Source organism: Ixodes scapularis, unplaced genomic scaffold, assembly GCF_016920785.2.
Source record: "Ixodes scapularis isolate PalLabHiFi unplaced genomic scaffold, ASM1692078v2 PGA_scaffold8__174_contigs__length_109621045, whole genome shotgun sequence".
NCBI lineage: Eukaryota > Metazoa > Arthropoda > Arachnida > Ixodida > Ixodidae > Ixodes > Ixodes scapularis.
Genome location: NW_024609883.1, coordinates 107,062,949 through 107,084,331, shown reverse-complemented (window position 1 = coordinate 107,084,331; position 21,383 = coordinate 107,062,949). Strand labels below are relative to the sequence as shown.

Sequence of the window (21,383 nt, the reverse complement as noted above, 5' to 3'; positions counted from 1 at the left end):
TCGGAAGCCAGGCGACGAATCGCGATTTTGCCAATCTAGCTTTGCTTCAGGGGAGTCGCGTGCTCGACCGAAAAGTAGTCCTTCAGGATGGGCTTTCATTACGCATGCACGCATTGGGTATTTAAAAATTAAAATACTACGCGAATACCAATGAACAAAAATTTTTCTTGTCGTAAGAGTTTCAAACGTAGTACTGCGGTTATCATGCAATAATATACCATCTTAGACCACGTCGTCCTCACAAGCTGATTGCGCCATTGGTCGTGATCCTTTTATTAGAAAATTGAGATTTCAAGAATATTAATAATGAGGGATGACGAGATAATTTATAAATTTTCTCGGGCTCCGATTAAATATAACTGGGGTGTTGGACATTTTTATGTCACGGACAAGGCAAGAGGGGCGTCTCTTTCGAATGCCCAGTCGTCTTCCGTCGTGCTTTGACCGCGCGTGCATGCTCGAAGCTCACGAGACGCCGAAGTTTTATTCAAGGTTGGAAGCTTGCGTTAAAGGCGGGACAACTGAAAGGCCTCCCTGACAATTTTATTTATTCTTTGAACTTGACATTCTCGCAAGTTCGAGAACGTTGTCGTCTGTTCGAGTTACGAATGTTCTACGCACATTCTACGCCGAATGTTCCAGAAACCCATTACAAAAGGTGCTCCGCAGGCCGGTCCGGAGTCAGTCTAACCCGAGAGCTCGATCCTGGTGTAGCCTTCTTCTATTTTTTGGGGGGCACAAGTTCGCCCCATTAAACGTTTAGTTTCCTTAATCTTCTTGTCGCTTCATTGATCGTCATTCGTGACAATATTATTGAGTAATTAGGCGCCTACCTAAATTGGTTTGATACGCAACCATTTTTAAAGCGGAGCTGTTAAGGGCTAGTTTCCCCAGGATCGTTTCCGTCAGCAAACAGACGAGGACACAGAACTCTGGACAGCTACCGCCATCAATGAGCGACGGCGGCAACCAGGCAACCGGATTACCAATTGTCTGGGTGCCGCCGTCAATCATAGATGGCGGTAACCTCTCCAGCCTTTCCACTCTAGCTTGCCGACTTGTGACCGGCCATTACTTCATTTCCATCGAAGTGCAGCTTCGCTGGTCTTCCTTCTTTACCAGAGTGGAAAGGCTGAAAGCTCTTCACAATGTTTTTCTTAACTACGTGGGTTTTACGTAAATTCCAGAAATTTAGAACATGATATCAGCAAAAAAAAAAAAAATACTTTTCTTTGAGTTCAGAGGCGTCTTTATCTAAATTAATTTTCTTGTACATATCCCATTCATGAAAAAATTGCTGCGTCTCCTTTGACCTAGAATGGCCCACCTAAGATGTTTCTAAGCCCAACACCCGATGGCCAATATACAGCCTGAGGTTTCGGTGTTGAATTACCTTAAATTTCTTCGTAATGGAACGGATCTCCCCATTATGCTCCGACGCCACACTTTACTGAGTTAATTGTGCAATGTCATCGACGCAACGTACCGTGGCGTATCGCTCGCGGGCTCCAACAACAAAGAAGCGAAAAGGTCTTGGGTTCTTTCGTCACGCTGGTTCCCGTAAAATCATCGGCTGGGTTCCCCCCCCCCCCCCCCCCCCCCCCCCCCCGTGTCGAGCATGCGGCAGAAAAAATAAATCGAAGCAATGCAACTACCCCAATTCATTGAACAACCTCTCTGGGACCACGTACCGCCATTACGGATTATTCGGGCGCGATTGATGCTGTAATGACCTGGGAGCTATCGTATCGCGCGCTCAGCGGCGCACGTTGGGAAATTGACATCTGCGAGTAACGACGTGTCTTTATCTTCGGAGAAAACCGACCACGTCATAGAGCTGCGAGAAAGAAAGGCCGCGAGGAGAAGGAGGCGCTGCAGAAAATCCGAGCGAGCATTCGCACGACCGAGCCTCATGTAGTTGAGTCGGCGAAGTCTTTCTTTTCGTTAACCTGTTGCTGGCTTTCGGGAGCTCATCGAACAGAAGGCAGAAAATAGAAAAAAAGACAGGTACCCCACACTTTAATACTGTTGATCGTAGTCCTTCTTCCAGAAAAGGGGGACAAAAGAAAAGGCCCGATCTGAGAAAACTCCCTAATAGGGAGTTTCCGTGGATCGTTTACGCTGTCCCGCAAAGTTCACCGCAGCCCGCTATGAGATCTGGAACCCTGCAGGCAAGGCTAGCGCCGCGCATGCGCAGTAGTAGAAAGTTTTCGTAGATCGTTTTCGCCGTCCGGCAACGCACTCCGCAACCCACTACGATACCCGTAACTCTGCAGTCAAGGCCAACGGCGCGCAGGCGCAGTAGCGGTTTCTTCGTTGCGGTGTGCTTAGCGGAGGGGGAAACGTGGTCTACGAAAACTCCCTAGTGGCGTCTTCGTTCCGGAGTGCGTAGCGGAGGTGGGAGAACGGTCCACATAAACTCCCCATTCTGTAGGCCGGTCGCAAGTTCTCCGCGGGCTCGGAGAATTAGCGAACATCCGTGAAACGGCGCACGTGACGTCAAATCTCGATGACGTTTAATCCTCTCCTCGGAGAGAAACTCCATCGTGCGAATACAATCCGTCGTGCAATTTCCGCGGACGCTGTAACGTGAACGTATTTCGTGTCGCCACGTAACAGCGTCCGCGGGGGTTGCCATGGAAACTGCCGCGCAGGGCCCGTCTTCGTCGCTCACGCGCTTGGGGCTTCATCCGACATTGCCGGGAGATGCGCGAAGCCCAGGTGAAGAAACTTTGGCCCCCCTTTCTGGCCTTGTTCAGACACATCTCTCCTCTTGCGCCGTGGTCAAGGTCATCGACATCGACATTGCAAAACCACCCAGTTATCCGCATAACAGATGATATTGAGTGCGGTATCATTTCTTAAAGTAATCGTGACGGATTCGCATGCGCTGGAGCAAACGTGGCGTCCTTATGGCGCGCATCCGTGGGTCGCGGTACGAGGCGCTCACTGCATGTCACCGCGGTCAGTGCCTCGCAAGAGGAAACGGCCGAGTGAAGAGCCCAAGTAAAGCGGGGACGTGCTGAGTGTGGCCGTGCCCGACGTGCCAAAGAAACGTCGGAGTAGAGAGAGAGAGCGATGTTCGGCAAGCAAGAGAGCGGCTAAAAAACACGCGATGCTACCGCATGTCGATGTAGCCTGCAACGAAACACGCAAAAAAAAAAAAAAAGAAAACATTGCAGTGTTTTAGTGCAGCTTTTTTGCTGCGCCGCATACAGAAAATATCGTTCCATAATTGTCTTTACCTCCGTGTTCGCTCATTTATAGGGCCGGATATGAAACGCGACATTAACGACATGCCTTGTCCCGATTATCGTCTTTCCAGTGCGCGGAAACCATTGCGATAGATAAAGGGAGTGCATTTTATGACGCTAGGCCGTTCCGGCTTGCGTGGAGACGGCAAAGAAAAAAAGCGACCGAAGCATGATTGGTGGTTGGATGACGTCCACGTCATCCTGTGGCCAACGAATCACTTGAGGCCTTAGCTGGCAGCACTGAGATTCTTTTAGGTAGCATTGCTCTCGATTCGGTCCCTCTGGTCAAGTGGTTAACTCTGTATCCCTGCAAGGATCCGTTTTTCGTGCGAGCGTCTCCGTTGTATGAGCAGACAAGCATGAACGGAAAAACCGTTCGGGTTTCAATCATTCCGGTAAGATTTGCAATTCATTCTCCATTCTCGCACGTTATGATCGCTGTAGGAAGACTCGTGATGTCTTTTTACAGTCTTTTTACCTTAACAAAGACAGCGGTTGCACCAAAACGCTCGGTCGACAGGGAAAACTACCAAAGTTGCCTGTTTACTCTAGTAGGCTTCGCAGTAGTTCACGTTAAGGCGAGTCGTGGTGTAGCCTATCTTCATATTTATAGCAATATTTGTAAACCTCCAAAATGAGGGAAAGACATAAAAAGAAAAAAAAAAAAAAACAAATCAGGTCACTAACGAATTTTTATTAAGCTTTTAGTGTAAATGCTGGGCTGACTTTTTGGTGTGCCCTGTTTCTGTCTTGTCTCGAGTTTTGTGCACCGACTGCATTATAACCAGCTTCATAAGTTTGCTTTGTGAGGTCCTGCAATGGTCGACAAATAATCGTCCTAAAAATTAGAGTAAATTATTTTTGGCACTTTCTGTGTCTCGGGGAAAAAAAAAAAAACACTTGCAAGGAAAGCCGTGACTGCGCACAAAATGTTGATTTTTATTCGATCATATGGCAATAAACACAGAAATTTTGACCAGTTGGTTCATCGAAAAAAAAAAAAGACATAGGGCCGAAAAACACAGGGACACAGGCGAAGGGAAACAGCACAAGGCGCACTCTCAATTGAAGTTTATTAAAATTGACAAGCTAATATAGCCGCAAAAACCTTCTGACACTAAGATTTTGGCTAGATACAAAAATAAAGTATCGCGAGAATTACACGAGACATTTGAAATTAGGTCCAGGGAAAATTATTGTATAAGTGACACGGTCGTGTCTTTATCTACGCACGAGTTTGAATTTCTGAAACGCGGACTGAGTAGTTAAGATTAACAATGTTTTTTTTTTTGTGGCTATATAAGCTTTTTAATTTCAATAAACTTCAGGTGAGAGTGCGCCTTGTCTTGCTTTCCTTCGTCTGTGTCCCTGTGTTTTTCGGCGCTGTTTTTGTTTGTTTGTTTTTTTCCGTTTTGATCATACGGTTCCAGTCTTTAGTGTTTGCTTCATGAATTCGCTGCAACTAGCCATGAGAGGCTGTGGGTCTATCCAGTCCAAAAGCATGAGATAGCTGTACTATTTCTTTGTTGTTGTTGTTGTTTTCAGTATAAACCGCACACGACCATGGTTACGAACAGCCAAGGAGAGTACGTGTTGTCCGGGCCGCTCGGCAACATCTTCAACTCCCTGGTCGCCGTGCTGCGCTTCAAGTGCGTTCACCACTCAACGGTTTGATCGCACCAGAGAGACTGTGGCAGCCATTGTGTCATTGGAGGCTGCGGCGAGGATTGCTGCTGAAAAGGAAAACGAATATACAAGATCGACATGTATCGTTTCGTAGAACCCATATCCTCGAATGAACGCAAACCCGCTAAACAACATGACAATACGCGAGCGTTTTTTTTTTTTTTTAGAGGCAAGAATTGGCCCGCGTGCTCTACAAAAGACAGTCTACAGCAGGGTGTAAGATAGACAGGTGGGGAAACGAGAGCCAAATGAGTGACCGCATTGTGTCCCCCTCGGTTTTCTCTTTTTCTGTGGCGCCATCTATGTGGAGCACCGCGAACTCTCACTCCAGGTGGGCGACCGGTGGCGACCGGCTAAACTGACGGAGATGGTTTCTCGTGGATTTTTGATGAAGGACTGTCGTGATCTCGGTTTATTTTGCGCACTTTCCCATAAAGTTCCACGCAAATTCGATTCCGATTTTTTTTCTTCTCGCCGCAGCGCCATCTGTCGCAAGTCGGGGGTACCCGCAAGCAGACGAGTACACAATACGGTCACTGCGCTGCCGTAGGCTTCTATGGGCCGTTTCCCCACCTGTCTATCTTACACCCTAGTCTACAGGCACTGCCTCGTGCGTGTTTTTTCTGCTATGGGGAGCGCAAGTTGGTCTGCTTCTTTTGCAGGGGTTGTGCTGACGTCAGAACGCCGAGCTCTGCTGATTGGTTCTGAATAGAGGATAGTGGGTAGACGTCAAGGCAGCTTGCTTTGACGCCTACCCACTATCCTTCAATCGGAGCCAATCAGGGCTCGGCGTCTGTCTGACGTCTCAGACACTCCTGCGCAAGAAGCAGACGACCTTCTCTCCGCGAAGCCGCAGTCAGATTGTTCATACAAACACTGCCTGCAGACATGAAGAAAACATGCTTCGTCATGTCTGCAGCAAACAGCGTATCTTTTGTCTGCTGTACGAGCAGTCTGACCGCTGCTTTAGGGTTTCTACTCTACAGTGGAGTGCAGCGATATTCTCGCATAAATATTCCCGTTAAAGGTGGGCTCATGTGCTTTTGATTTCGTTCCGACAGCGGAACTATAGTTTAGAGCAATCATGATAGCGTTTTAATTTGTTTCATTCAATAAAGATAGGAGCAGTACAGGCGAGTAGCTACTTCCAGAGTGTACTCGGTGCCCGAGTGCCGTCATCAGGTGCGGTTGCTTTCCCTCCCAGTTACACCATCGCCGTGCCTCGTGAGGTGACAACGGGCAGTCCTCAACCAGACGGGACGTGGACGGGCTCAATGGGCATGCTCTTCAGAAACGTGCGTTTGTCCAAGATTTACTGCGTAAATTCGATCTGGGTACCTTTTTGCTTTTCTGTGTGTCCGGAGTGCGGGTCAAACCTCGCCCTGGAAAACGTCTTGATGCAAAGTTACAGGTATCGAAATGAATCTAACCAAAATAACTCGGCTGCATGTAAGAACGCAAATCAACTTGAACAATCACAAATTCACAGTGAGGCAATGGACCGATTTCAAGTGTTGGGAAGTACTTTAGGTACATTGTGCTTAAAGTACTATACACTCTAAAAAAAATCTGGTCGTAAAAAATTTTTTTAGGGGTTCTTCAGCTTCTCTATATTTTACAACCTAAACAGTTCTTTTTAGCACCCCATAAAAGGGTTCTTCGTGAAAAACGTATACGGGGTTTTAAGGGGCGATAGTGCTGGAGGCGAAACCATTCTTCACGAACGGAACGAGTTCTTGGGGCGTCGAAGAACCTTTCAAGAACGGATTTTGTTTTAGAGTATACTTCAAGTAGGTTTGGAAAACTTTTACTTTATTTGAAGTACATTCTCTGAGTATGAACTCGTATTTTACTTAAAGTATTTTTTTTTGGTACTTTCCGAGGAAAGTTCATCCCCCAAATTTGGACTCGTTAAATTTATATCACAAAATGATGCTTTGTCAACCCCTAACAACAATTGCGTATAGTCATGTGAAAGCGCGCTATCGTCTTTCGAGATATCATCTGGGAATTGTTTTTAGTGAAGTAATGGTGGTTATAAGACTGCTAAAAATTAGTACCCTACAAGTTGATTGTTTTAAATAGTTTATCAGCGAGAGTAAAACATCTACTGTGTGACCACTTGACTTTATGCAATATTCACCGCGATTTTCGAAAATAACTGATGAACCGCCGATTTCTCCCTGGTCAATGCATACCGGCTAAAAGAAAAAAAAAACAAAAAAAAAAAAAACACTGCATGGGGTAATGAAAGGGCATAATAAAAATTGTCTTAAAAAGTACTTGTACTTTACTTTGACAATATATTGTATTTATTGTGCTTTACTTCAAGTACATTCCGCCCGGAGTATACTTACTTACTTCAAGTACATACCTTTTCATTTACTTTGTACTCTACTATAAGTACTTTCTGGATGTACTTCACACAACACTACGGATCTAACCAAGGGTTTGGCACATGCGTGGTGCCGCCATAATTTTAGTTTACGGGAGAAAGGTGGCAGCGTACGAGGCAGCTCGGTCCGTCTGATGCTCTGCGCGCGCAAAGCTCCAGCGAGGCCAATGCACCTGCAAAAATACTAAAGCTCCCTGGATGCACCGCGGCAACGGTGCAGTAGCCAAACTGCCTGGTGAGATAGGTCTAACTCCCGTCCTACACTCTAAAAAACGTCTGTGCGTCTACTTTCCCGCACAACACTCGGAGAACCAACCAGCGCAACTTACGAAGGCTGCTCAGGGAATGACGATGCCGAAACATCTGTTTAGACCAAAAACCGCAGTCTGAGTTGTGACATTAAGCAATGCAAGCGTTTCGTTTTGCATTGCTTGATGTCACAACTCAGACTGCGGTTTTTAATCTAAACAGATGTTTCGGCATCGTCATTCGCTGAGCAGCCTCCGTAAGTTGCGCTGATTGGTTCTCCGAGTGTTGTGCGGGAAAGTAGACGCACAGACGTTTTTTTAGAGTGTAAGCTACCAAGGGAGATCGACTCCTTCAAGTTAGCCAGAAGTATACTCGTGTTTGTGCTCGCGCTTGAGAACCATGACTGAATCCGTTAGAGGTCGTACCTTGTTCGCCGCAGCTTGAATTATTACCCTATTGCACGTATCGCAGCATTGCATTATACATAGCTGGAAGATAAACTGGACAATAAAAAATAAAAATTCTTGCACGTATTTATGATGAGTTTTTTCTTTCTTTTTTAGTCGAGATTTGTTTTCTATAGTTGCATTTCTTGTAGCCAACTTGTAGCTGTATATCTTCCGGTGCATTTTTCTTTTTGTCAGCCTTTAAGCCGATAATACCTTACGTGATTTTTTCACCGTATTTTCGTCTCGATGTCTCCAAGAGATGTCAACTTGTACGAATTTGCAGTCCGGTAAAAACGAAAAAAAAAAGGCGCTGCTACTTTTTCTCTGTCCAGGAAAGCGACTTGGCCATGGGTCCCTTCTTCCCGGCAGAGGAAAGGCTGGAGTTCGCGAATCCAACCACGGTGTTCTACCACGAGGAGTTGCGCATTTTAGCCGGTAGAAAGCACGCCCAGGACAGCAACGTCTTCGGCTACGTCTTGGCCTTTGACTGGATGGTGAGCGTGGCGCTGTACTGCTAAACACGCTGCTATATATATATATATATATATATATATATATATATATATATATATATATATATAAAAGAAAGCTGTTTAATGCGAATGCGACTATTCGCGATGAAAATTTATTGATGACTAGTTTCTCCTACAATAAACGCTTTTCAAAACTCCATCGAGGAACGTTGGCGGTCGGCATTGCCTGGGCACGAAGCGTCTGATTGGATCCGAGTCCTAGCCGAACGCTGACGTCACACTCGTGTCCAATAGGAGCTCATGGTGCATGCCCAATCAATGGCGGACTCGGATAGCTGTCGCAGCAGCTACTAGATGAAGTGCACTTTTGAAAACGGCCTATAGTACAATTACCCGAAGAGCAAACCTCGCTCTTGTGTTACTTTAGTAGATCACGCGATAACCTCTGTTAGTCGTATTATTTGGGAAGTATAAATGAGAAAACAGATCAACTACTCGGAGGTCGCTCCAAGAAGGAACTGCGTCGTCAGACGTCTGGCAGAACGTTAAACTTCATCGCTGAATCTAGGATCGATCTGCTCACTCCACTCGCCTATCCTCCTGACGTGGAGCACTGTGACTTTTGTTTATTTTTCAAACTGAAGGAACCCTCCGTGGACAAGATGTCTGAGGCAAGAAAAGACCTGATTTCGGCAGTTGAGTAGCAACTTAACCTCGTGAAACGGGATGACTTCCAGCATTGCTTCGACCGTTGAATTCATCGAATGAAAGGGTGTCTTGAGGTGGCTGGTGATTATGCTGAAAAGAACTGGAGTAACTCCTGCGAGTTGTTTATGGCAATTAAAACGTTTAATGAAATTTTCGGAGCAGCTGCGGCATAATACGTGAACCCCAAATTTTAGGCTTATTTATTTATTTATTTTTTTTGTCTGGAGCCTTAAAATCGTAGAAGCGATTGCAGAGTAAATTACTCTTCCGAGACACTGTGGTGACGGTTTCGCGAAAACATATATCGTTGTAAGCTTGCCGTGCTGACTTTTCCCTGACTCTAAATTAGTTTGCACCCTTAAGAATGTTTTGAAGTGTCTATAACTCACATCGTAACAAACGCCTATGTAATGGTTGCTCACTCCAGCATTACACCCTCACACCCCTACAATTAAGGGCGTGTAATGTTGTGTATATGTGTAGATACCATTACACTCTTAAGGCTGGTTCAAACTTAGGTTTAACTTCGAACGGCTGCGTTATGACCACTGGTGACTGCCTACGACGAGAGAACACAGTGGCGCCATCTATCAGGTAGCCCTGGAGTCAATCCGCGTATAACAATACCCAAGTTTTTCCAGTATTTACAAGTTTATATCTAAATAAGAGTAATGGCACAGGCTGGCTGGTGAATGGTCATACTTATAAAACCCTGAGACAAAGGGAGGGGGGGGAGGACAACAGACCACAATTCGGAAACATAACTGAGTGACTTTGGCGCACATCGAACCACTCCTGCTCCACTTCCCAGGTGTGGATGTTTCTGAGCGCTGCTCTGCTGATAACCACGCTGGTGACCGGAATCGCCCAAGGTTTCTACGACACCAAGAGGTGGACGTGGACAAGGTTCCTGGGGAAGCTCAGCGACGCTCTGTGGCAGTATCTGGAAAACCTCTTCATGGAAGGTAGATGCTGCCTGGGAGACAATCTGATCCCTGAACAATACGTCAAAATGCATCCTATAGCGGGGCCTGTCTCAAACTGTACGGAAACTACACATCCCAGCCTATCTTTATATGTTTAATGTTTAGCTGCTCGACCGCGTTCGAACACTGAGTCGAGACAAAGTCAGCTAGCTTTGCGGGTGTGACCACTGATCATTTCAAGCAGAGCTCGATGTTCCGACGCTCCCGCGGGCTCTCGTCTTATCCTCTCCTAAAAGTTCTCCCTGTACACGCACGACGATGTTCGCGCCGTCGAGGAACAGGGTGCGTACCACGTTCTTGCGTGCACCATGACCATCACCGCGAATCAACACTCGACGTATTCCGTGTTGCCTCTGCTTTTGCTAGGATAGTTAGGCTGCGCTCACACCGCTAACGCGTTATACGAAAAGAAAGTTCATGAAAGCTGTTTGAGACTCTCTTGGGTGACACGCTAGCCGTACAAAAGCTGTCTGCGGGCATCTTCCTAGCATAGTATGAAGCGCTTGAGGCCTGCGCACAGATAATTCTGACACCCTTTCTTTATTTGCTCCCTTTAACGCGCTGCAGGCTCGGCAGCGCCTCCGCGGCGCAGCGTGCTGCGGCTGCTGAGCAGCGTGTGGTGGCTGGCCACCATCGTGCTCATGAATGCGTTCTGCGGCCACATGCGGGCCTGCCTCATGATCAAGTCCGAGGTGGAGAAGATCGACTCAGTGCGCCAGCTGGTGCGGAAGCCCGTGGTGCAGCCCTTCATGTGGAAGGGCACCTCCTACGTCGGTATGGTGGCGGTGAGTCCCAAGGCTGTCGGACCAACGCGGTGTTTGCGAACAAGCCCGCCGTTGCACGCACCAAGGGGGGGGGGGGGGGGGGGGGGGAGGGAGGGGCTGCGAGTGCGCAGAAACGCGATTCACGTGAGTTGAAGCCACGGTGTAAGATAATACTTTGCACCGTGGGTAAAGCGTCTGCGAAACTTCTCTCTTTCTTGGTCAATAATTTAAAGCGCCGCTTTTATATGGGAACTCTGCACGGGCCTCGATCGCTCGTGTTGGTTGCACCGTGGCAACTTGGCGAGGCCACGAGATAGAGTGTTGGCAACGGAGCGGAGCTGTTGTTTTGACGCCATAGCGCGAATATTTAACTCGCGGAGTTTTTAAAATGTTAGAAGCTCCGAGAGTTATATTTTCCGCAGTACACTGGGGACAGCTAACCACGGCGAAGAATAAAAAGATCCCAGTGAATGACAAAACTGAAATGCGAATAGAAAAAAAAAAAAGCGATGTGTTCAGGAACAATGAGGACGACGTTTCACTTGCTCATTGCCCCTGTGTATTCTCAGCCTCTTCATTCGCTGAGATTCTTCTATTCTTCGCCACCATTGGTTGCCTCCGTGTTCTGCAGGAAAGTGAGCACGCAGACGTTTCTTTGAAACCTCACCCACACTGCTCATACATCGCCCAAAAGATGCAGTCTGCAGACTGTCTGCGGTCTAAAAATAAATATCACACAACGAACACCAAGATTAACATAAAAAATGCTAGGTTCGTTATTTTTTTTATCAGTCCACCTGCACTTGCTAGAGTCTTCGGGGCAGGCGAATCTTCTCGAGGAATTTCAGAAGAGCTTCCATGGGCGTTTACGCGTGTGCAGGAGACCCGTCCAAGTACCAAGCAGAACATTAAGGTCTGTCTGGTCTTCTGTCAGGTTCAGTCGGGCTTCATTGCCTTCCTTTCAAGGTTATATTTTAAGCAATAGCACTACAGATGTTGGATGCCATGGGCATCCAACATTCGAAACGTGTGCATTCGAAAGAGCCAGTTCTGCTTATTTTATGAAGGTACTTGTTAGTGTGTGCAACTTTGAGTCTTAGACGATGCAATACTGTCTCGATTTCTCTTGGAAGTCCTCATGGAACACGGAAATGCAGCTGAGGATCTACATGGTAACGAAAAGTGTAGTGATGTTTAGGGTTTTTCCACAGACAAGTTGTCATTTCTTTGCCTATATTCCTCAATAAGATAATCGCGTCTGATCTCGAGAATGGAATTCAGGCCGTTAACGCGCTCTTGTGGTCATCTCTGGCGGCTCTGTCAGCAGAGACGTTCCCGGCGACCCCACAATGAGCGGGAATCCATGGTAGAATAATATTTCGTCCCTGTCATGTATCACGGCGAGCTGTTTCCCGTATTTCGTGGGAAGTATGAAAATATGGGCTACACTTTTAGAGTCAACAAATATTGCCCAAAATTCTGGACTTTCTACATCTGTGACGGCTGCTCGTATTGCTACGAGCTCTGCCTCTGTTGATGATGTAACGTGGCTTAGTTTTGCATTTAATGATGTGCCCGTAGATATACCCTTCAAAAAGATAATGCAGGCATTGTGGAACCATCAGTGAAGATATCACTGTAGTAAGATTAGGTCCGATGGATGTGTTAAAAAGCAACCTGAGTAATCACAAGGATGGGCATTGCTGTTTTTGATGTGATCCCTGGGATCATATGGAATGTTTTTTGTAACTTCTTAAAAAGGGAGGGGGGGGAGGGTACTTTTACGGCGGATACGTCGGAATAGGCACAGTTTCAAAACCACTGAGAATGAAATATTCGAGCACTCTTACAACCTCTGCGAAACCTTGTGATGGCCTTTCAGTCGCAATATTTCCCCGATGGTGTGTATATACTCGAGTTTTGCGACGAAGATAGGCGCGCAAGGTTTCTTGTGTTTGTGAAATGACGGGTGAGAGTGCTCGCGCCTCTGCCAGAGTTCTCATATTTGAAGCACATTTAGGCAGTCCTAAGCACGCTCGCAAAGCTTGTGCTTGAGTACTTTTGAGTTCTTTCAGTAGAGGTCGTGATGCTTTATGGATAACAGCTGTAGACTTTAGGGCAACTGCCCGAGAAACAAGGCATTGTAAAGGGCCATGAGGGCCGAGGAAGAGCCACCCCTTTTAGTTCCGATTATCATTCTGATTGTTTAAACGAATGAGATCAGCTTCTTCTTTAAGCGCTTTATGTGTGAGTTCCAAGTCAGGTGTCTATCCAGGGTACATCCAGAAATGTGTTTTTCGGAACATATGCAATAGCAATTTCATCTAGAGTAATTGGGTATTTGTCAGTAAGTTTATTGGTGAATTCCATTGCAGCTGATTTGTTTGGTGATATGTAGAGACACCGATAAAGAAGGTTCAATGCTGTGATCTTGATGGCTTCCTGTAATCGTGCTTTATTTATATATAAATATCTGCTGCACGCCCAGAAACCGATGTCGTCAGCATAGATCGATACAGTTCTTGGAAGCATTTTAATAAGGCCTATGAGCATCATGCTAAACAGTATAGCGCTGAGAACCTCTCCTTGCGGAACTGCTCGCTTGATTTCGTGGAAGCTGGTGTTTACGTCTTCTATGGACAAGAAAACTTGTCCCTCCCTGACGTAGCTGGCAGTTTAGGTATCATCATCATCATCATCATCATTTATTTTCCTTGAGGGCCCGTGGGGCATTATACAAGGGGGTGGCAATAGAGCAAAAACAAATAGAACAGTAAACACAATTATAACACTGTAAGCTAGCTAGGTAGGTTAGATAAAAAGAGGGTAATGGCTTCAACAAATTTAGTAGTATCATTAATACAAACGATGTTATGAGGTAGTGAATTCCAATCCTCGATGGCCAATGGTAGTGTGGAAGTCTGGTGAGAAACAGTTGATGATCGAATTGGACGTAATTTACATAGGTGATCTAGACGCGGGAAAATACGATGGGGAGGTGATAGCAGTGATTCTTTAAGGTGGCTATTGTGATAGAAAATTCGATGGAGGAGAGAAAGGCGTGATACTCGGCGGCGAAGGGAAAGTGAATGAAGGTTAGCTGATTGGCGTAATCCTGATATGCTGGTATATGGTGAGTAGTTGTTATAAATAAAACGAAGGGCTCTGTTTTGGACGGATTCTAGATTATTTGCAAGGTAGGACTGCCATAGGGACCATATAGATGAGGCGTATTCTAATTTCGATCTTATAAGAGTAGTATACGCTAGTCGTTTTACGGAGGGTGTAGCAAGTTTAAGGTTACGGCGCAAGTATCCGAGAGAACGGTTAGTATCAGAAATAACAGAAGTTATGTGAGTAGTCCATGATAGGTCAGAGGTGAGATGAACACCCAGGTACTTATAAGATGAGCATGCTATTACTTGAGTGTTAGAGAGGTAACACGAAAATGGTGTGGCACGCGAACTGCGGGAAATTGATAGGGATCTACATTTATTGAAGTTTAATGTCATCTGCCATTTTTCGCACCAATGGATTACAGACTCTAGGTCTTCCTGGAGAGCATGATGATCATGGTTTGAAAGAATGGGTCGGTAAATGACACAATCGTCGGCGAACAGCCGCACAGAAGAAGCGATGTTAAGGTGGAGATCATTAATATAGATTAGGAACAGAAGGAGGCCCAGTACGGTTCCCTGGGGGACACCTGACGTTACGGTAGAGGTGGGAGATTTTACGTTGTTAACGGAGGAATATTGCTTACGGTTAATTAGGAATTCAGAAATCCACTTAACAACAGAGGGATGAATATTAATATCGTTAAGCTTTGTTAAAAGACGTTGGTGGGGTACTTTATCAAATGCTTTGGAGAAGTCAATGAAAATGGCGTCGGTCTGAATATTCGAATCAAAGCTTGAGTAAATATCAGTAAGGAAGGCGGTTAGCTGGGTTTCACAAGAGTAAGATTTACGAAATCCGTGCTGATGTTTAAAAAGAAGGTTATGAGAGTCAAGAAAGTTTATTATATTTGAGTAAAGTATATGCTCCATGAGCTTAGATGGAACACTGGTGAGAGAGATGGGACGGTAATTACTTATTAGTTGGCGATCACCAGTTTTGTGAACAGGTATTACGTTAGCTATTTTCCAGTCACGTGGAATTATGGAAAGCGTGAGCGATTGTGAGAAAATGTCACAGAGAAAAACAGAGGAAATATGTTTAGTGTTTATTAATACCTTCGAATTAATTTGGTCATCTCCAGAGCTCGAGGAAACCTTTAGGTTTTCTATTGCTTTCAATACACCTGCGTGGTCAATTATGATAGGATTCATCTGGGGGTGAGTTAATGGGCATGAGTCGGGAACGTTTAGCAAGTCTTCTTTAGTAAAGATTGATGTGAAGAAATTGTTAAGGTAAAGAGCGCTATCTTCGTCTGAAAGTGGGATGCCGTTGTCGTTAATGAACTGCAATGGAAGAGACAGAGCTGGGTTGACCACTTTCCAGAACTTTTTGGGTTTATTTGTTAAAATGTTGGGGAGGTCGTGAGTATAAAACTTAATTTTAGCATCAGCAATGGCGGTTTTGTATGTTCTAGCACACGCATGATATGCATCCCACGAGGCTGCATTGTTGACAGATTTCGCTCGTTTATAAAGTCGCTTTTTCTTGTTAGCATGACTATGCACCGTTTTGTTATACCATGGGTGACAGTTATCTGATATGATGCGGGTCAATGGGATGAAGCGCTCAACCAAGTGGGATAGCTTATTTTTATAGAGCGTCCAATTTTCATTGACGGTTCTTTCCTCGAGATTAACAGAGAATGATTGGTAAAAGTCTTCGAGGCATGCGTTGATAGACACATAGTCGGCCCTCGCGTAGTCGCGAATGTATTTGCAATAATGTGATTTTCGAGGAACAGCGAGAGAGAGTGTTATGTCGATGACAAGATGGTCGCTGATTCCTGTTAAGTAGGTAACGTTGCTAAAAAGAGAAGGATCCTGACTTAAGCACAAGTCGAGTATATTGCTGCAGCAGTCGGTAATTCTAGTAGGCTGTGTGATAATATTTGTTAGGTTATAATCTAGGCAAAGATCTATAAATTCTTGAGAGGAAGTGCAAGTGGATGTGAAGGTAGACCAATTAATATTCGGGTAATTAAAATCCCCAAGAAGTACAACAGAAGCGTTAGGATATTGAGTAGCGAGTTCAGAAAGACACTTATTAAGCTCAAAGGTGAATTCCTTATTACTATCAGGTGGCCTATAACATACGCCCAGTACAACAGAGGGCGCCGTAGGGAGATAAACCCATACGACTTCTAGTGCGGTAGAAAGTGGAATGAGCCGAGACGTGATTTGATTATTAATAGCCAAAAGTACGCCTCCCCCCTTTCTAGTAATTCTGTCGCACCTGTACACACGAAAGTTTGGATAAGGAGGAAACAATTCAGCATCTGATATGTCGGGATTCAACCACGTCTCAGTGAGAACAATGAAGTCGGCGTTGCATGTTTGAATCAAGGAATTCACATCATCTCTCTTTGGGATTAGGCTTCTAATGTTAGTAAACAAAATAGAATGAATAGAAGATATCTTGTTGATAACGTGAGGTTTGGCAGTTTGATTGTGAGTGGGCACACGCGAAGAACGCCGGCATTGCTACGTACATTTTTCAACAACCGAGCCGATAGCGTCATCGAACACAAAACACTTGCCATCTATGAAAAGTTTATCGTGACGCAGCCGAAAAGGCGTTCCCTTTGGTTTGGCAAAATCAAGAAGACGACGTCGTGCGAGCCTTACAGAAAGTGGAAAATCTTCACTAATTGCAACGCGTGAGCCCTTAAGCTTGTGCGCAGAACCAAGAATGCCCTCTTTTTCTTTGAACGATGAAAACTTGACAATGATGGGACGAATTTTCTGCTGATGGAATGCTCCTAACCGGTGAGCTCTTTCAATTCCGGAAGGTAAAACTTCGATACCGAGTTTCTCGGAACACAGGCTTGTGATCAAGCCCTCAGATTGAGCCCAAGTTTCTTTGTCAGTGTCAGCGATTCCAAAAAATATTAGATTAGAACGGCGGGATCTGCCCTCCGCGTCGTCGCAGCGCGCTTTTAATTTAGACAGCTCGTTTAAAGCCTCCGTAAGGTGAGGTGGAGTAGATGTATCGCAATCACCTGTTTCTTTCCGGGAATTCAGTTCACTTGAGAGCTGGTCTACGCGCTCCTCAAGGGCCGAAACGGTCGCTTCGTACTGCTTTTGCTGCTCTTTAAGCTGAGTGACTTCCTGCTGAAGCGTAGAATGACTCGCCTGAAGTTTTGTAACAGTGTCTTTAAGATTATTGAATTCTTCTATTTGGGCTAGAGACATGGGGCCTGGGTTCCTTTCCACATCGCCGGAAAGCAGCAGCAAGACTCTAAGAAATTCGATACAGGCTTTGCATGAAAATACAAAAATGACTGCGTCGCTAGAAAGGGTTAGTAGGCGCTTCATGTCGATGGGGCACGACATTTCAAAAGGTAGGGTGTTATTTGGTTGTTTCCAATTTGCGTTTTGCATGTAACTAACCTGCGTCATGAAGACTGTTAACGCCGGCATGGCTTTGTCGTGCCCCAGCGATTGCAGCGGTGGAAGATGCTTTTGAAGGCAGCCGACGGACGGAAAAGGAAACGTCCCACGGTGCGCCATCCTGCGGTTGTTGTCGGTGAGGGACCACGTTGGCCACGTCAGGAGTGAGGCAGCAGGAGCTTCCTCTTGCGTTGCTGAGTCGGTGTTGAACGGGTGCTCCCGCGACCATGACGAAGGGCAGGCCCCATCGCCGTCCGAGGTACTTGGTGATGCCGTGAACAGGAGCAACAGCATCTGCGTCATGAAGACTGTTAACGCCGGCATGGCTTTGTCGTGCCCCAGCGATTGCAGCGGTGGAAGATGCTTTTGAAGGCAGCCGACGGACGGAAAAGGAAACGTCCCACGGTGCGCCATCCTGCGGTTGTTGTCGGTGAGGGACCACGTTGGCCACGTCAGGAGTGAGGCAGCAGGAGCCTCCTCTTGCGTTGCTGAGTCGGTGTTGAACGGGTGCTCCCGCGACCATGACGAAGGGCAGGCCCCATCGCCGTCCGAGGTACTTGGTGATGCCGTGAACAGGAGCAACAGCATCTGCGTCATGAAGACTGTTAACGCCGGCATGGCTTTGTCGTGCCCCCTTGATACGCGCACCCCAAGTCCCAATGCCCTCGTATTATGAAAAATAACCCCATGGTCCACAGAATCCAACGTTGATTTTATATCTACGAATACAGCGGTTGTTATCTGTTTGATGGTTTTCATTTGTTCAATGCTAGTCACTGAATCAGTGACATTGTCGCTACTGCTCCTTCCTCGCCGAAATCCATTTATGGAGGAAGGAGAGAGTCCACTTTTTTCCACTAATCCCACTTCATACGGGCCAGCAGCATTCTTTCCATCACTTTGCTAATGCAGCTAGTCAATGCTATTGCGCGGTACGAGTTAATATCTAAAGGGGATTTTTTTTAGAACAATATTAGGTTAATTGCGGTGATCATCTTGGCTGGGTCCTTCGGCTTGATTACCACCGTGAGATGGGGTTGCTGATTATTCGGGGTCAGAGATTTTTTGCTAACTTTAGACTTGACAGGAGCTTAACGTCACTTCTGGACTTGCTCCAGCTGAAATTCAGCATCTTCCGAATCGCCAGGAATGCTTTCGCAGTACGAGATGATGCTTAATGCGCTGGACACACCCGCTGACGCGTGTTTCATAATAGGCAGGCGTGTAATAGCAGCAGTTATAGACCATTTGCTATATTACCCAAACATCAAGGAGAATGCAAGGATTGATGTTCCACGCACCACGCGCGCATGCCTTCCCCGTATAAAGGTTCGAAGTAAATAGCCAAAAATAAGCGTTGACGAACGCGTGTGAAAGATGCCATTTGTTTTAGGTATTTGCTTTAAAAAAGTTACTATACTGCTGAGGCCAGCACGTGTGGCGCGTGGAACACCAATATCTGCATTCTCCTTGATGCTTGGGTAATATAGCTATAGGTCTATTAATCTTAACATGGTGTAGGGGTAACAGCGCGTAACAACCAAGACGAGAAGAAACACACAACACAGGACGAGCACTGATTTGCAACTAAATGTTTAATATGTTTCTGTTTTCACTATTAAACATTTAGTTGCGAGTCAGCGGTCGTCCTGTAATATGTGTTCCTTCTCTTAGTCTTTGTTGTTACGCACTGTTACACCCACACTATGTTAAACCTCCGCTAACTAGCCCAGCTCTCTACTTTGTTACAGTAATGAATTAGCGTTTGCAGGCTGTCTTTTGTATGATGTATTAGCAGGGTGCCTGCGGCTTTAGAACGTTGTCCACACATTCGCAGACCACGCGTGAGTCGTGACAACACTGACGGTACCTGCCTGTCCCGAATGATCGCGAGCTCGTCGATGTTTTGGTTCAGCTGCGCTACGAAGAATTACGAATGACGACACTGGGACGAGAAAGACAACGCGACAAACAGAAATAGGCACCCGTTCCTGTCTATCGCGTTGTCTTTCTCGTCTCAGTGCCGCCATTTGTAATCCTTCTTAGCGCAGTTTAACCAAAGCAACGAACAACCAACCAGCCCAATTTCAAGCAGTGTTACGCACCATGTCGTCGCCTTCAGCACTCGACCAACGAAGACCTGCGCAAGATCGGGCGCGTCGTGGAGGAACGGGGCACCGCGCAGCCCGCGTCCATCCTGTACGGCCAGGAGCTGCTCAAGCGCGTCGTCCTGGGCCGGGCCGTGGTCATCAGCGACGGCACGTCCCTGGTGTTCCGGGTGTCCAACGTGTGCGGCGCCTTCCACGACAGCGAGTTCTACCTGGCCCAGGAAGGCTTGGTCTCGCACCCGCTCAACAGCTTCACCAGGATGGACATGGATCCGGGCTTCCGCGCCGATGTCAACCGCGTGTGGGTATCCTTCCTTCTTCGCTGTCGCTTGTTGGGGACGGACGGCAATATGCCTTTGCTGGCATAGACCAATCAACTGCCGGAGTTCAGAGATTGAGCACTGCTGCTTCAGCGTGTTCGATCAATGAGAACACGATCCTCAGCCTAGCGCTGACGCAGTCTGCGCCCCTTTGTTGGGCTGCTCTAGGTGATGCTGAGCATTCAGCACAGTGGCTTTGTTATCCCCACACTAATGTGCTAGACCCGTAAATCTGCTTGTCCCAGGGCTAAGCAGCCAGCGTTCTTGGGTGGCGAGCGCATGCCACGTGCGGAGAATCGCGAACTGATTCGCCGCCGACCATAGAGGTCCCTTAGCTAAAGGGACCTCTATGATCGTGTAAATGAGGTATTACACCCCTAAGGGTGTAACATTTTCTAGTGTGTGGGAGGTGTTGTGTACGCTCCCGGCTCTTGGGTGCAGGATCCGGCACCTCGTCGAGGCCGGCCTTGTGGACCACTGGTGGACGACGGCGACGGGCGATATGAGCCGCTGCGGGGGCTCCATCCAGCAGGACTCGGCGGCCACTCTGGCTCTGTCTGACCTCTGGGGCATCTTTGTGCTCTGGCTCGTCTCGCTAGGCTTCGCCGCGACCGCCTTCTGCTGCGAACTGTGCGTGGGCCTCGCACTCTCTAAGATGGCCTCGTGCGACGGACGCTTCTGGTGACCGGGATCGGGAAACACCACCTAGAATAATCAAAGCCCGCGTGCGATAGAATTTTGACGTCATCACAGCGAGATCGAGCGATGGTACAGATTGTATACGAGTGCTGCGTTAGTGCTCGGCTCAACCTCGTGTCCAATCAACGCCAAGAAGGACGCGCGGCGTCGAACTCGGGTCCAATTGCCGAGTCGGCGCCATCCGACTTTGATGACGCTCCATGGAGGAAGACTGGGGCGTTCGGATGCTTTCATTGTTCTAGATGGTGTTGGCTCGCAGCTGCCACAGGCCGCAGTTGATGCGCGCCAGCGGGACAGCTGAGGGACGTGCTCTTCTTGATCCCCGCAGGCATTACTCGAATGCGCAAAGGAGAATAGCTCGTGGAGCGTAGTAACGAACGGTGAAACAACGGACTTTGTAGCGTTGCCACCATCACACCATAGTTGGCACTATAGAGTATAAAGAGCTCATCGAGCATAATTATTTATTTATTTCGGTCATTTTCTTTAGGACAGGGTTCAAAGGAGAGGCCAGTACAGAAGGTAAGACACCTGACGAGGCACTGATCTCTTGCAGTTCACATATGGACATAAATGAAAAGAAAAAATAACGTTCAGCTGAAAGTTACGAACTCAAACGAAATTATTGGCACCTTCCTGATAACGTAAAAACGTAAAATATATGAAAAATACACAGTAGACAGGGTGCAAGAGGGATCGAATATATGAAGGTAAACAGATAAC

The 21,383-nt window shown here is 46.7% G+C and overlaps 2 protein-coding genes across 2 annotated transcripts; both read left to right on the top strand.

Annotated features, from left to right (window-relative positions):
- The first annotated feature begins 4,816 nt into the window (after nucleotides 1-4,816).
- LOC121833649 (probable glutamate receptor) lies at nucleotides 4,817-8,551 on the top strand. Its single transcript, XM_042287085.1, has 3 exons — nucleotides 4,817-4,903; nucleotides 6,145-6,235; nucleotides 8,366-8,551. Exons 1-3 carry the CDS (start codon nucleotides 4,818-4,820, stop codon nucleotides 8,549-8,551), a joined length of 363 nt encoding a protein of 120 aa, XP_042143019.1. The 5' UTR covers nucleotide 4,817.
- Nucleotides 8,552-10,030: 1,479 nt separating this feature from the next.
- LOC8033906 (ionotropic receptor 93a-like) lies at nucleotides 10,031-20,699 on the top strand. The gene is made up of 4 exons (XM_029979366.4): nucleotides 10,031-10,179; nucleotides 10,768-10,985; nucleotides 19,656-19,942; nucleotides 20,403-20,699. The coding sequence occupies exons 1-4, from the start codon at nucleotides 10,032-10,034 to the stop codon at nucleotides 20,644-20,646; spliced, it is 897 nt and encodes a 298-aa protein (XP_029835226.2). The 5' UTR covers nucleotide 10,031; the 3' UTR covers nucleotides 20,647-20,699.
- The last annotated feature ends 684 nt before the right edge of the window (nucleotides 20,700-21,383 follow it).